This window comes from Takifugu flavidus, chromosome 8, assembly GCF_003711565.1.
Source record: "Takifugu flavidus isolate HTHZ2018 chromosome 8, ASM371156v2, whole genome shotgun sequence".
Classification (NCBI taxonomy): Eukaryota; Metazoa; Chordata; class Actinopteri; order Tetraodontiformes; family Tetraodontidae; genus Takifugu; species Takifugu flavidus.
This window is the reverse complement of record NC_079527.1, coordinates 14285302-14299282: the sequence shown is the minus strand read 5'-3', so window position 1 is coordinate 14299282 and position 13981 is coordinate 14285302. Positions and strand designations below refer to the sequence as shown.

Here is a 13981-nt window from a genome sequence, read left to right as displayed (position 1 = left end):
CATTAGCAAAGTGATTGATGTAAAAGCAAGACTAAAGTTTAGAATGACCCGCGAAGATGTGATTATAATTGGATTATAAAACAATTCTCTTTGAAACAATGATTCAGTTCAGTTTTGTCTTTGGGGATTAGAAATAAAGTAGAATTTATCAGGGAAGTCACACAAAGCAGATTTAAAGTTTGATTTCTTTAATTAACCAGTGTCATAAAAAGGTTTGATGAAATACCAGACAAAAACAATATATTTTGGTGTGCCACGTTACAAAAGCAATTGTCTAAACTCTGATTGGGTGAATTAGTTGTTTGTTGACACCTTTGACGTGTTTTTTTTCCCTCAGAATAAACATGTGTGACAGTATTAGCTATTATTTCTTTATACATCAAAAGTGCTGTAGGTGATTATGATTTTAATAAATACGAGTATATTTAGTCGTGAATTAGCTTAACAAACGGAACACAACGATACATAAAAAGACGCACTGAAACAAATCCTCCCCTAAGCAATGTCGCCACCTGCTGGTAGGAGTTCCAAACTGCAGTAGAGCAAACCGTGTCAATGGTCTGGGCAGAGAAACACTCCCGGGATTCTCCTGGATCACCTCAGATCTGGAGTTGACCCCCCCAGGTAGGTGCTGAGGTGAGAGATGTTTGACCTGATGAGTTTGGCAGGAATGGTGGGCATGTTCAGTCTCTGGTATGCAGCAAACCGGTGACAGCCTCCGAATGAGTAGTAATAATTTCCTCCTTCTCGGCCTTTAATCCAGAGCACATCAATGGGAGGAACAACACTCAAGTCTGCGGTCTCCTGCACGGACAATAAATCGGATATATACAACCATTTAGAAAGTGAAACCTTGAAAAGTATACATAAATCATCTAAAACTGTGATTTTTCTTTTCAGAGTGTTTCATTATTCTGTTATTAACACAAAATAAAAACAATAGCTGTTTCTGGTATGTTAAACCAACAAATAAATGCATTTGTGGTCTTATTAGTGTTTTATTATTTTGCTATTAACAATTAATAAAATGTAAATACTGTGGAATCTTCTGATGCATTATTTTGTGTTTATTTTAGATCAAAAGAATAGACGAACAGGTCAAATAGGCGTGGATGTGCCTGACAAAAGACGCAGATTTGCATGAAACACCATCATTAAAGCATTTTAGCACTATTTACCGTGATGGTCTTCATCAGACTCTGGACTTTCTGCTCATCCAGAACCGGAGGGATCGGCCTGACGATGACCTGCATCGGGACATTGTGAACCTCCTCCACGTTGCCCGAGTGGATCGACCTGTTGTCGTGGTTTCTATCTCCCGTCGCGCCGGACTGAGTGGACATTATCGAGGTTTGTCCACGGGACAGAACATTAATCTTCACCCGTGTGACGGGCTCACGCAACAAACCAAACATTAAACCACCGGTGTTGACAGGAACGAGTCCACTTCCGTGTTGCTTGGGCGTGGGAGGCGCGCGCAGCTTTCCATTGGTTCCCTGAGCCGTCAATCAAAAGTCCCAGGAAATAAAGTTCATTATAAACAAGCACGTGCTTCGCCACAGGTAAACAAATGTTTATGTTACTCGCACATAGCTGCCGTTCTTATCTTCTAAATATCCATAGTATCCATATACTTAAGATTTGTTTTTAGGCCAGTTGAAGTTGAAAAAGATTCATTTTTTTCTCCATGAAATGTTATTTTAAAATAATTACTTTTCTTGCCACGGAATGAGCGTCAAGTTCTTTCCAAGGTGTGTTTACAACCTAATTGTTCTCAATTTCGAGCAGAAAATGATCTAAAAATTACAAATTTAAGACCACTTTATATCACTCCTTTTTAATTTCCTTGTGAGGCAATTCAAGACAACGCGAGGCTTGTTTTACACCTGCCGTCCCTGAACGTTTGAGTTCTATAGACTTGTTTATTTACGGGCGTTGTAAAGAAATGTCAAGCTGAAGTCATTGTTAAGGGTGTTGTGTGACCTGTCTGAATGCAGGCTTGTGCAGATATTGTTTTATGGCGTGTGTGCACAGCAGAACTAAGCACCAGCTTTACCCCTTTTGTAGGGGAACTTATTCATTTCACAGCCAAACTGTTTCTCATTAAAATTCATTCTTGCAATTATTTTTGCAGTTGAAAAGAATCCTTTGGTGACTGTAGTTTTTAATGAGGTCAGTGCTGTGTTTTGTGGACAGTTGCGTGATGTAGGCCTCATCCTTCAAAGTGCTACTTACTGATATTCTATTTTTTGCAGGGATTTCAAAGAGCCAGCCAGGTTGCTGTGGTTACAAAGGACTTGTGGGCCCACAGCTTTGCACAGGTAAGTGGAGCGCTTCAAAGATCTGTGGCAGTGGCGCAGGAACAGAAACTCTTGTTTTCTGCAACCCGCAGCATCTTCTAACGAGACAATTAAAAATGATTTCCTGGACAGGAGCACCGGGCCATTTATATTGAATTATTACAAATACTTTGAGCTTCAATAGCAGCCTTTCTTATGTTGATTAATTGGTCACGCGGGGAGCCGTTGGGACACAAAGGAGGTCTATATATAGTATTCAATCATTAACAGTAGGATCAGTCTGTAGAAACAAACGAGCAATAAATCTATTTCCTTTGATTTTTTTCCCCAACGTAACAGTTCAATAATTTGTCCAACAATAACTTTATATCAAGATACTTTGTTTACTTTGCATAAACATTTGCAGTGTAGCTGAAGGCGGCACATGGCTGCATTCAAATGCGATATATCATCAAAATCAAGTCCTCTTGCTGCTGTCCATCACGCCAGGAGGAAGCGGCACCAGGCGACACCGAGAGACCCTGTCAGCCAAATCCTATGGGCGTGTAAATCGTCTCTGGCACCGACGCGTTCTTCACGTCCCACTACACTCTGCACGACCCGCCGCTGTCACCGCGCAGCTCTGTTGTAATCCGTAACATATCTCAATTTCTTAGATTGAGTTAGTCACACAGGTACGGCGGCAGGTCACGGAAGAACAGCTCCCACTTAATGATTTGCTGTTAATATTAGATTCTGCTCCCTGCGGGATTGTCACACTTAGAGCAGCTGCAGAAAATTACCTGCCAGCTCCTCGACAGGGAAGGGAGCTATATTTATGCTTTCTCTCTTTCTTAACACATTGACATGCTTTTAAAGTGATAATTATTCCGACAGTGATTCTCGGTCTTCAAACGATCGCGCTGTGATCGATGAATGTGTCTGAAATCATGACGTGCTTTGGCGACGCCGGGCGTCCTAGTGTTTGTGGTTAAATGTGTGATTGATTTGCTGGCCGATGTTGATTATTCACCGCTGGCTGTCAATGTTTGAAGCTGCTAAATTATGTTCTCCTGCAGCTGCCCTCGGTTTTCACACTCCCCTCGCCTTGAACTTAATTTTTCCTCTTACGTCAAGAGATTATTTAAATGCGGATTAAGTTGTGGACCTTGTTTCCGTTTACATGCAAGTTCACTAATTTAACCTCGCCACAGAAAAGTCAAGGAGATTGTCGCTTTCTGGGCTGTAAAATATAAACCTCAGCACAGAAACCCGTTAGAGCTCTACGTTTATCTCTAAAGTGGAATAAATCCACATTTGCAAATCATCCTTGTTTCTGCGTGTCTGACACGCGAAGTGGAAAAGGGAGCTATTTAAGGAATGCCCTCCTTCACATTTGCCTCAGTGCTGATGACAAGTTGGATATCTTAGATGCATAAAAATGCGATTCTGACACGACTTCAAACAGGGAAGCATACGGCTGAGGTGGACCCTCTGCCAAGAGAGACGAGGAAACAGATGGGTTCTACACAAACAGCGCAAACATCAAGAACGCTGAGTTAAAGAGCTTGGCAGTCCCACTTGATGAAACAGTGAGGAATGGAGGCGCTTTTAATGAGCATCTCTCCTGTGATGAAGAATGTAAAAAGACACACTGTTAGCTCTTAAAGGGGCAGATACGCTTCGGTTGGCCTGACTGCCTGGAAACAGATGGTTTCGCCGACCTCTTGTTGATGGACTTTGGTCAGCCTGTGCTAAAATGGAGAGTCTCTTCAAGGCTGTTTCAAACGCCGCCCGTGCTCTCCGCCTGGAGCTGTCGGTTGGAATCTGAGTTGAATTGATGGCACCATTATCAACAGATAATGACTTGTTGTTTTCCGTTGCTGTTGGGTTACACTCGGCCAGCAGATGGCGCAAGATGCACGTGAGGGGTCAGAGCAGAGGCCTGCAGCAGCTCCAGGGAGATCCACTCGGACAGTGGACGTGCACGTTAAACCGTGACGGCCGCACAGCTGAGCCGCCAAGACAACACTGAAATTCAGTCACGTTTCATTTAACGCCACGGCTTTTGCGAGCGCTCGGTCTCAACACGCGATATCTGGATATGTAAAAAGTAACAAAACTCACAACTGATCAGATTTAACCGGCTTCATCAATCAAACAGCAAATCAACTTTTTTTTTTTTTTAACTGACCTGTTTTTTTTCAGTTCAGTGGATTTAATTCTTATTCTTTCATCTCAGAGGGAGGCAGAATTGATCCATTTTCATCATTTTCCCCCCTGATTCATACACTCAGAACCTGTTTCTGAGGCTCGGACTGATGGCCGTCGGTGATGTCATATGTAACTATGATCTGACTAAGTCAAATGAATGTTTTATTTATAGATTAATGCCCCCGCTTCCTTGGTGGAGTCGTAGCCATTTGCAGTCTCTGCAGGTTGTCTTCAATAATTTACCTGAGTCGCTTCGAGTGCGCTTGTAGGCCACCGCTCTTCCCGCCTAAATTACTCACGGATCGGCGGGGAGAAACACAAACAGGACCTGAGGCTGATAAGGACTTTGCACGCCTCCCCATTTTATAGTCAATGGGCTGGTAATGAAACCAGTTATTTACTTTCACCATTAAACCTGATGTGGGAACATCTGTCAGGCTAAAATCGGAGCGACACCTTACATGAATATCGATGCGCCGCCTCCTGCTCTGCTGAGAATCGACGCTCCGTTGTGGCGATTTCGTCCAGTTGTGCCTCCACGAGAGCGGCTGGCACCGGCGCATGTGGCAGCGGCGGTGACGATCGATGTCGCTCCGCACCGAGAACAGGAGAGCGCAGCAAAGCGTCCTGCTCCCGTGTCCCCGCTCTGTCTGCTGTCTCATTATTCTGCCGCCGTGCTGCTGGAGGACACTGAAGGACAGAGGCGATTGAATTCAAGTGTTGAATATTCCCTGGAAACCAATCAAGAAAAGCCCCAGAATAATAATCCCTGTCCGCTGCCGTGATTCATTGTTATTTTGTTCCATATTTTTCTCTGGCTTTTGACTCACTCAGAAAGAGTAGTTGCAGCATAAAATCAATGTCCCATTAAAATTTAATGAGCAGGAAGGGCTTAATAGTGGTGGAACAGATGCCTGTGCTTTTGATAAGAACTCTTATTCACGAGTACATGGGTGTTATCACCTCCTCTGACCGTATCTGGGCGCAGCCACTAATGGCGGGCTACCGAAAGTGGCGTCTTTTTGGCATCGGTCAGTAAATCTGCTGAAAAGTTAAATTGGTTGAATAAACCGTGGCGCGGGGTTGCTAAATGAGTGACAGGAGGCTCCAATGGAAGCAGGAGATGAATAAAGGTTATATTTAGTCCCAGTACATTGCACTTTCTGCTGCGAGAAGCTAAAAATGTGTCAAAATGAAGACATTAGAAATGAGAGATGACTGGTGGGTTCCTTGTGCTATTGTTTTTATTAATGTTATAATTGCTATTGGCATTAATTGTAGCAGAACATGATAAATCAAAACTCCCCTCAGCAATCATGGCTTAAGATTCTTCACACTCAGCTGGAACAGAGAGACAGACAGATGGAGAGAGAGAGACAGGGAGAGAGAGAGAGAGACAGACAGACGGAGAGAGAGCGGCAGGGAGAGAGAGAGAGAGACAGGGAGAGATAGGGAGACAGACAGATGGAGAGAGACAAGGAGAGAGAGGGAGGGAGAGAGAGACAGACAGACAGAGAGAGAGAGAGACAGACAGACAGACAGACGGAGAGAGAGCGGCAGGGAGAGATAGGGAGACAGGGAGAGGGAGGGAGAGGGAGAGAGATTGCAAAAGAAAGTGGAAAATCTTAATCAGTTTTTTTTCTTTGAGGACCATATGGAAGGTTTTGAGCAGCCAACCATATGTTGAAGGCTTTTGTCATGGAAATCATACTTTTTGGCACTTTTTCATTGCGCAGCCAAGCCGGGCACATAAATAAAAGAAGAGGAAAATAAAAAAAAGAAATGTACAGGACATGATCAAATCTTTGAGAATACACAGAGTTGGAAGATTATTTTTTTCCCCGTTTGTAACCAACAAATAGCTTTTAAATCCAGACGCTCCCTGATTGATGTGGCCACTCAGACTGGAACTGGTACCTGTGTTTGTCTTTTTTTTGTTTGTTTGTTTGTTTGTTTTATTTAAAAAAAAAGACTAGATGGATAGAAAAAGGAGCAGTTAAATGTCTACATGCATTGTCATATTATTGCTGTGATGTATTTACAGATCTATTTACAAAAGGGTCAAAGAGGAACAATGTTTCCCTACCTCTACTCTCAGACACTATCTCTCCGTATTGGTAGAGGACTATTTGCAAAAACTGCCTAGGGTGTGTTTCTAATCCGCCTTTTTAATTAACCCTCTGCTTTTATTCACATTATCGAAAAAAGAAAACGCCGACCCGGGTTTTTGAGTCTCGCAGGAAAATATCAGCATAGATTCTGGAGCAAATCACACTTTCTCCTTTAGCAACATGCTAAATTGCGCTCTGCCGGTTAATCGGGAGACAGGTGGTCGGTGCGCCCTCATGCCGGGATTCAGCTGGAGCACTTAGACCACCATTGACAGGACGGTGGTGGAACGGGAGGGGAGAGGACGGGGTAACAGGGCAGAAACTCCTCTTTTATCTCTTTTCAGTGCATTATTTTTCTCAGCCTTGCAGAGATGGTGTCATCCATTTGGAATATGCTAATAGCTGACAGCGCATTTGCCTGCTGGTGCTTGACCTTCCCCTTGGAGGTCGCCCACCGACTCAATTACTCTCCCTATCTTCAGTCTGTCTGAAAACACCTGTTATCCACCCACACTCCGCCACCCTCCGCCAATCCCACTTCAGCACATCGCATCCTCGCCGCATCTGTTTGGGAGCAGCGGGGATGGGGCGAGGAGGTCTGAAGGGGGGATGGGGGGAGTGCATCACAGGGTGTCATCTTTGTTACCACGATCTTCCAGGTAACCGCAGCGTTTTCACACATCAAACCGTGTTATTGTACAAGTCACCTCCACGTTATTAACTGTAATACTGCTGTAAAACATCTCGCCGAGCAAATCAGCTGCCAGAAGAGTCGTTTCTTATTAACCTGGTTGACTTTTATTACGTAATCACAGCAAATTAATACCAATGATGACTAACGGGGAAATCAGCAGCCTTTTCCAGTCGAATTAATATTTCTTTTGTTTCCCGGCGTTGGTCTTTATTGCTCTACCGCGCCGTTTGACTCCGACGTTATTTGGCTCTCTCGTTTCAACACGGCCGGCGTTGGTGCGCGCACGCTTATTTATTGCCAGAGATTTGGAGGAGGAATCTGGGCGAAGACGGTGGGAACTGGCGGGCTTTTGGGAAACAGCACGATGATGTTTCGTTCTCATTGTTTCTTTTTATTGCCCTAAATCGACTGAAAACAGGACCGCCATGATTGTTACACATGTCAACTGCTCTGTCAGTGTTAATTATTGCCATGACAAAGAAAATAACTCGCTGCGTTGAAGCCTAGCGCTGGCGCTGTACATTGTTCCTCTTTAAAAACTAAGTCCCGCGGACCCTCTACAGTTTTCATGCATATAAACATTTTCTTTGAAGATCAGCAGCATCTTACAAGGTCAATGGATGTTCAAATTTTTTTTTTTTAAATTAGAAACAATAAATAAATACATGATAATCAACGAATCGGCAGGTGCCCAATAAATACAACCAAATAAATAAATAAATAGATAAATAGGCTGATAAATAAAGTATTTACATGATAAATCGATGGGGGTGCATCTTAACTGCGGGCCGAGCTTTGAGCCACGTATAAAACAGACAAACGGAATCATTTGTCACTTTTGTAACTGGGGGGGTGAGAGTCCATATGTTCACTCTGAGGTAACACTGGTGGCCGGGGGAGGGGGGCTCTGAGAGAGGGGACAATGCACCATAAAGGCAGCAGTTTCTGCCAGCCGCCATGTTGGAGGAAGAACAAGTTTTCATTGCTATAGTCAGGTTGGCCACACATGGCGCCTGTAGCGGCAGATGATTTGGTCGGGCTCCCAGCGTTTCAGTCCGGGCGAGACTGGGAATCTGTAGTGTGAAAACCTGTTCAACAGGCCTACGAAAACACGTTAAAACCGCGGCGACCTACGGCCCGCCACTCGCTCAAATGACCGTCTGCTTACCCGCAGTTGCAGAGATGCGTTTCATCGACGAGGGATAATAAGCACAAAAATAACTTTAGAAAAATCAAATAGAAAAATAACATCCCTTAAATCGAAACATTGGTGTGGAAAAAAGGGGTTTGCCTTACATTTTAAAATCCCTTTTTTTTTTCTTTTTTTTGCAAATACTGTCATAGTTCACATTTTCATAAAAAGTTCTTGTTGGCAGTTGCAAAAGAATTCAATTCTTAGCAAATAAAAAGCAGCATAAAAATACAAGAGGTCATTTTGTCTCTAAAAAAACAAAAGAACACTGTTAGTCCCTTTTTCTTTTTTTTTTCTTTTTCTCATTACTATTTGCTATAAAATATCAAGAATCTAAATATTATTACTATTGATATCAATATTATTATAGTCATTGATAAAAATTCACATGCCAGGCCTCATATATAATTATGTGTGAGTCTGTGTACATGTTTGTGTGTGAGTGTGTGTGTGTGTGTGATTGTGTGTGAGTGAGTGTGTGTTCACATGTGCAAGCACATGTTGTTTAACTACCACTACCATCTACAGTCTCTATTTGGAGGGGTGGGGGAGGGGGGGTGTTTGATTGTATGTTTCTGTGGACGATTAGCTACTGTGCGGGGAAATAATCCAGCATCTTTTGAAATTGTCTTTGCCGTTTTCGTTGACAGTTTCTTCACGTAATCTCAGTGAAAATATTGCTTTCTAAAAAAAGGGAAGGAAAAAAAGGCATGGAGGGCAGAGTGGACGGGTTATCGGGTGGGAACCTGCGTCGCGGGTTTTCGGGATCTCCGCCCCGCTCCCCGCGCTCACTTCTCCGATCCGGAGTCGTCTTCGTCCCCAGACCCCTTGAAGCACGCCGACTCGTAGTGCTTGTTCAGGTAGGACTTGAGAGCGAAGGTCTTATTGCAGCGCTTGCATCGGTAGTGCTTGAAGGCAGAGTGTGTTTGCATGTGGGCGCGGAGGTTTGAACGGTCAGCGAAGGCTTTGCCACAGTGTGCGCAGGCGAAGGGCTTCTCACCCGTGTGCGAGCGCATGTGGCCTTGCAGGAGCCACGGGCGGCTGAAGGCCTTGCTGCACACGTCACACTTGTGCTTGAGGTCGTGGGTGAGGATGTGCATGGCCAGCGCGGGCATGGACACATACACTTTGTTACAGGTGGGACACTTGCGGGCCATCTTGCTGTCCAGGCTGCGGTGCGTCTGCTTGTGTCTGCTGAGGTTGGAGGATGTGGCGTACGTCTTCCCGCACTCGTTGCAGGTGTGGCGGGCGCCGCTGGCCCTCTCCTGGCTGGTGGCGCTGCTGCTCGTGGGGCTCCTCCCGTGACTCTGGCCTTCGCTCTTCCGCCTGGAGCGCCCGTCGGAGATGAAGAAGGCATCCATGGTGTAACCCTCGGCCAAGGCCTCCGATTCACCACTGTAGAAGCCGCTGGCTGTCATGCCAGACTGGGGGCTGTCGGGGTGCTTCAGGTCGGGGTCGCAGTACTCCTCCCCGCTGCTCACTTGGGTGTAGAGCGGGTCCGACACCGGCGACGCCAGCTTGTGCTCCATCTTCTTCTCCTCCTGGTATACAGATGGCGTGATGTAATCCTGAATGTAGCCTGAGTGAGAGACACACGCAAACACAGTTGGCCAGAGGTTGTGATGGATGAGGACACGGTGACATGCGGGCGATTATGCGATTATCTTGTTGGATGATTGCCGTTTATGAAATGGCGGGAGAATTACCGGCAGCGCGGACCTAATTGCATTTTTTTTCTCCCCCCTCCTTTCCGAGAGCTCACAGGTTAAACGTGCAATAGTGCAGCGATGCGGGGAAACAGGATGTGCTTAGACTGCAGCTTTGCAGGATCAACCTGAGACAATATCTCATCACAGCAGCCTCCCCGTGTAAGAAGATACTGATTAAAGCCTCGTTGAATAACGTATTGATTAGACCTGAGGTTTATCACATCTGCTTCTGGAACTCCAGACCGAAGTATTTACCTCGTGTGCAATTATTCGGGTTTTTTTGAACGCGCAAAAGTGCATTTTTATTATTTATTTTGCTGTGTTTTGAAGAGGTAACCTTGTTATAGAGCCACTTAAACACCCTGGTGGGGTTTTTTTTACGCGGCTGCGCCTTAAGGAGCGAGCTAACGTGACGCCAACAAATCACGCTGAACGCACACAGCATGACTTCACTGAAGTGTGTCCTTGTTGGCGTCTCGTTTCCACAGCTGCCAGAGAATTTCAAAGGCCTGCTGCACATTCAGCGTAATCTGTGAATCTGCGGAGCCTGTCGAGCATTAAATTCATCTCACCTGAGTACTGGACTCAGGCAGGCACCAAATGGGTGTTTTGTTTTTTTGGGTTCTTTTTAAAAATCCTTTTTCTGGATCAAATAGTGCATCACAGCAGGGAAAAAAGGCCATTCCTAAGCACTGTGTGCAGCTAACGGTGGAAATTAGTTATTGACTGCTTTTTAATGAAATTCAAAGTTTAGGACTGATCAATAGGCCATCATATGTAAAATAGTGCAGCTGTTGGACTGGGCCAGGCCGGCGCCCCATAGAAACGGTACCGGGAACAGATAAAGTATCTGTGACACGCAATAATAGTTTATTGAACGCAGCGAGCCCGAGACCTGATAATGGCAGCCGTGGCATCAGATGCATTGTTGGTGAAGAGGGGTCACCTGTCTGTGGAGGAGCGCACGCTGAAGTGCCTTCAAGTAACAGGCCATTAAGAAATCAGCTGAAGTGCTCTCTCTATAGAATCTCCTCTCCCCCGGGGCCCCGCTCGTGCACCTGTTTAGCCAAAGGCACGGCCCCCGACACGCAGGGACGGGAACCCACATGGCCCGGACACGCGTTATCGTCCTGCACCTCAGATCCGCTCGTCGGCGTCAAAGCTCTATTCCTTCATATACGTTGGTCGCTACACACGTGCGTCAAGCTAATCCTCCCCCGCCATCAAAACAAGGAGTCTGCATTGATGTAAAGAGAGCAGCTTTCTGTGTTTGTGTTTGCCAAGGTCAGAACCAGAGCTCATCCTTCAGGTCCTGCGCCGTATCATCCTCTGCGGCTCATAGAGTCATTCCTCTAATGCAAAGTAAGCATGTAATTAATGGACCCTCTCAGCCGGCCCTCTTTGTTGTTCGACAGACACTCAAGTCAAACGTCTCCACAATGGGAGGAAGAGGAATTCTGCTGGCGCGGCAGAAGTGCTGATGTTAGGTGTTTCGGCGACGCTCCTTTCTTTCATTCGCAGGTCTTTTTGAATTTTGGAGTGGGCACGAAAAGGACGGTTCCTTTGTGCCTTTTGTCAACGCCGATGTCGTGCTTGTTCTTTTTTTTTTTCTTTTTTTTTCTTAAGCATGCTGCTTATTTTCCACGCTGTTGAATAAAAGGTTTAGGGACAATGGTGAACAACAGCGGTTAAACAAACGGGTCCTGTCGTGGGGACGCTACGTAAAAAAATGTGTGAAATCTCAGAATTCATTGCTTTCGTAGTTATTTTTATTTAGAGTCCCGTGTTTGGGGGTTTTTTCCTTCTGAATAACAGGTGGTCCCAACACTAAAGTGTGCACGGCAAGGCCGCCCTCGCTGCGAAAGCATCCTCAGAACACCACAACAAAGGCGCACATATGGCCCTTTAAACGTGGCCACAAAATGGAAGCAGAGAGCTTAAAAGGGACGGCGAGAGTGAAGGTCGCCTCTGAGCTCTGACGGGAGCTTATGTGGCCCGACCGCGTGCTGACCACGGCGCAGCTATGCGCCTTTCTTCGTGTTTACTGTACAACCGCTGTCACGTGATGGAGCCTCGCCGCTGCTCCCAGCATTTTCCTCTCTTTCTTTCCTCCCCTGCTTTCCCCCCGGCCCGGCTCCCCGCCTCCCTGCCGGCCGCACTGTGCAGTGTTTTGACGTCTCTTGTGGCGACGATAGGCCCGAACGGCTGAAACTCTAACCCCTGCTAGTTTCCAAATGCCCGGAAGGAAGAGAAAAATGTAGTGGAGCGGTGGGGGTGGGGAGACTGTACGCTCTATTTGGACGAGAAGAGGGGGGCAAGGGAGGATCGGACCATGATGGGAACTCAAGGACAATAACAGCTAAGGACAAACGTATCATCCGATACTCATCTCTTGTATTCATGAATTTTTTAGTCCACATGATGGCCAGAAATAGAGTGCGGATGCGTGTTCTGCCAGCCCAGAGTTGGTGGAGTCGCAGATATATGTAACTGGAGCACCTCGCTGCTATACGCATATTTTGGTGCCTATTTACATAAGCCGATCCGCGGTTGTGACCTGAATTCTGTCCGTCCTTTCACTGGAGTCAAAAAACAAAAAGTCCCGGAACGGGGTGATGGGGGTGGGGTGCCTCGGCGGGGGGATGATTTATAATATTGATGACAGAAGCCGCTGGATGCATTTGTGTTATCACTCGAGTTAAACAACATGCGTTAATACTTGAGCGTTTGAGTGGCTAAACTGAGTCTATAATCTCCGCCAGCTGAAAACAAAAGAGGATTTTATCCGTGCGGACGGCCGGAATCAGCGGCGGAGCAATCTACAGGCGAGAGCGCTACAACATCTTTAACTAGAGCGGAGCAGACTGGAGGCATGTTTAACTCACCATTCTCGCTGAGACGGACCCCCAGGCTGGTCACCGAGTCTGTGATGGAGCGTGCAAAAGTGAAGGAGTCGTCCAGGTGGTGGTGGTGATTGGAGGTGGTCACGTTGGACGAAGAAAAATCATCCAGCTTGATCTTCTTCACTAAAAATGAGCGGGGCATGTTTCAGTGGGTGAAAACACAGAGCCGAGAAAAACACATGAGAGACGAGACCCTCGGAGGAAGCACGCGAACAAACGGAGCCGGCTTGTACTGTAATCCTTTCGGTTGATGCGAAGATGACGACGACGACCCAAATAAGAAGAAGAAGGAAAAAAAAACCATGAGATAAGGGGGAAAAAATGGAAACCAGTGGAGAAGGAGGCTGACAGCGGTGCTGTGCGGTACTCTCTGGCTCCCCCAGCTTTCCCTGGCAAAATAAAAAAAAATAAAAAATTAAAGTGATCCTGTTCAGCACTGGATAGCTCCTGTGATGCAGCAGGCTTAAGGGACCAGTGAGGAAGAGAAGAGATGGAGACAGACAGACAGAGAGAGAGGAGGGAGAGAGAGACTGTCAGACTAGCTGAGATCAGCAATCACGCCAGCCTTTATATGGGGCACAGGCAGTGGAAGATCAGGTGGTGCTGCGAAATGGAGCTGCTTAGCTTTAATCCATCAAATGTCCCCGGGGACACACATCAAATTACTACTGAACCGTCTGTGCATTCGCACACAGACAGAGGAGAAAGAACACAGCCAGACCCCCACTGCCCCCACTGCTGCTGCTCCCCCACCCCCCCCCCCCACTTCTCCCCTCCCCTTTCCTCTTTCACCCCGCTTATGCTCCGTGCTCGGAGGAGGAGTAAAGGAGGAGGGCAGACAATGGAGATGTGGATGAGAGCACACCGAGTGTCCTGTCC

General features: G+C 46.2%; 2 protein-coding genes across 2 annotated transcripts; both read right to left on the bottom strand.

Moving 5' to 3' along the window:
- Nucleotides 1-185: 185 nt before the first annotated feature.
- srxn1 (sulfiredoxin 1 homolog (S. cerevisiae)) lies at nt 186-1488 on the bottom strand. The gene is made up of 2 exons (XM_057041604.1): nt 1179-1488; nt 186-804 (listed from the first exon to the last, which is right to left on the bottom strand). Exons 1-2 carry the CDS (start codon nt 1413-1415, stop codon nt 595-597), a joined length of 447 nt encoding a protein of 148 aa, XP_056897584.1. The 5' UTR covers nt 1416-1488; the 3' UTR covers nt 186-594.
- Nucleotides 1489-7668: 6180 nt separating this feature from the next.
- Nucleotides 7669-13770, bottom strand: scrt2 (scratch family zinc finger 2). Its single transcript, XM_057041219.1, has 2 exons — nt 13085-13770; nt 7669-10069 (listed from the first exon to the last, which is right to left on the bottom strand). Exons 1-2 carry the CDS (start codon nt 13242-13244, stop codon nt 9279-9281), a joined length of 951 nt encoding a protein of 316 aa, XP_056897199.1. The 5' UTR covers nt 13245-13770; the 3' UTR covers nt 7669-9278.
- Nucleotides 13771-13981: the final 211 nt, after the last annotated feature.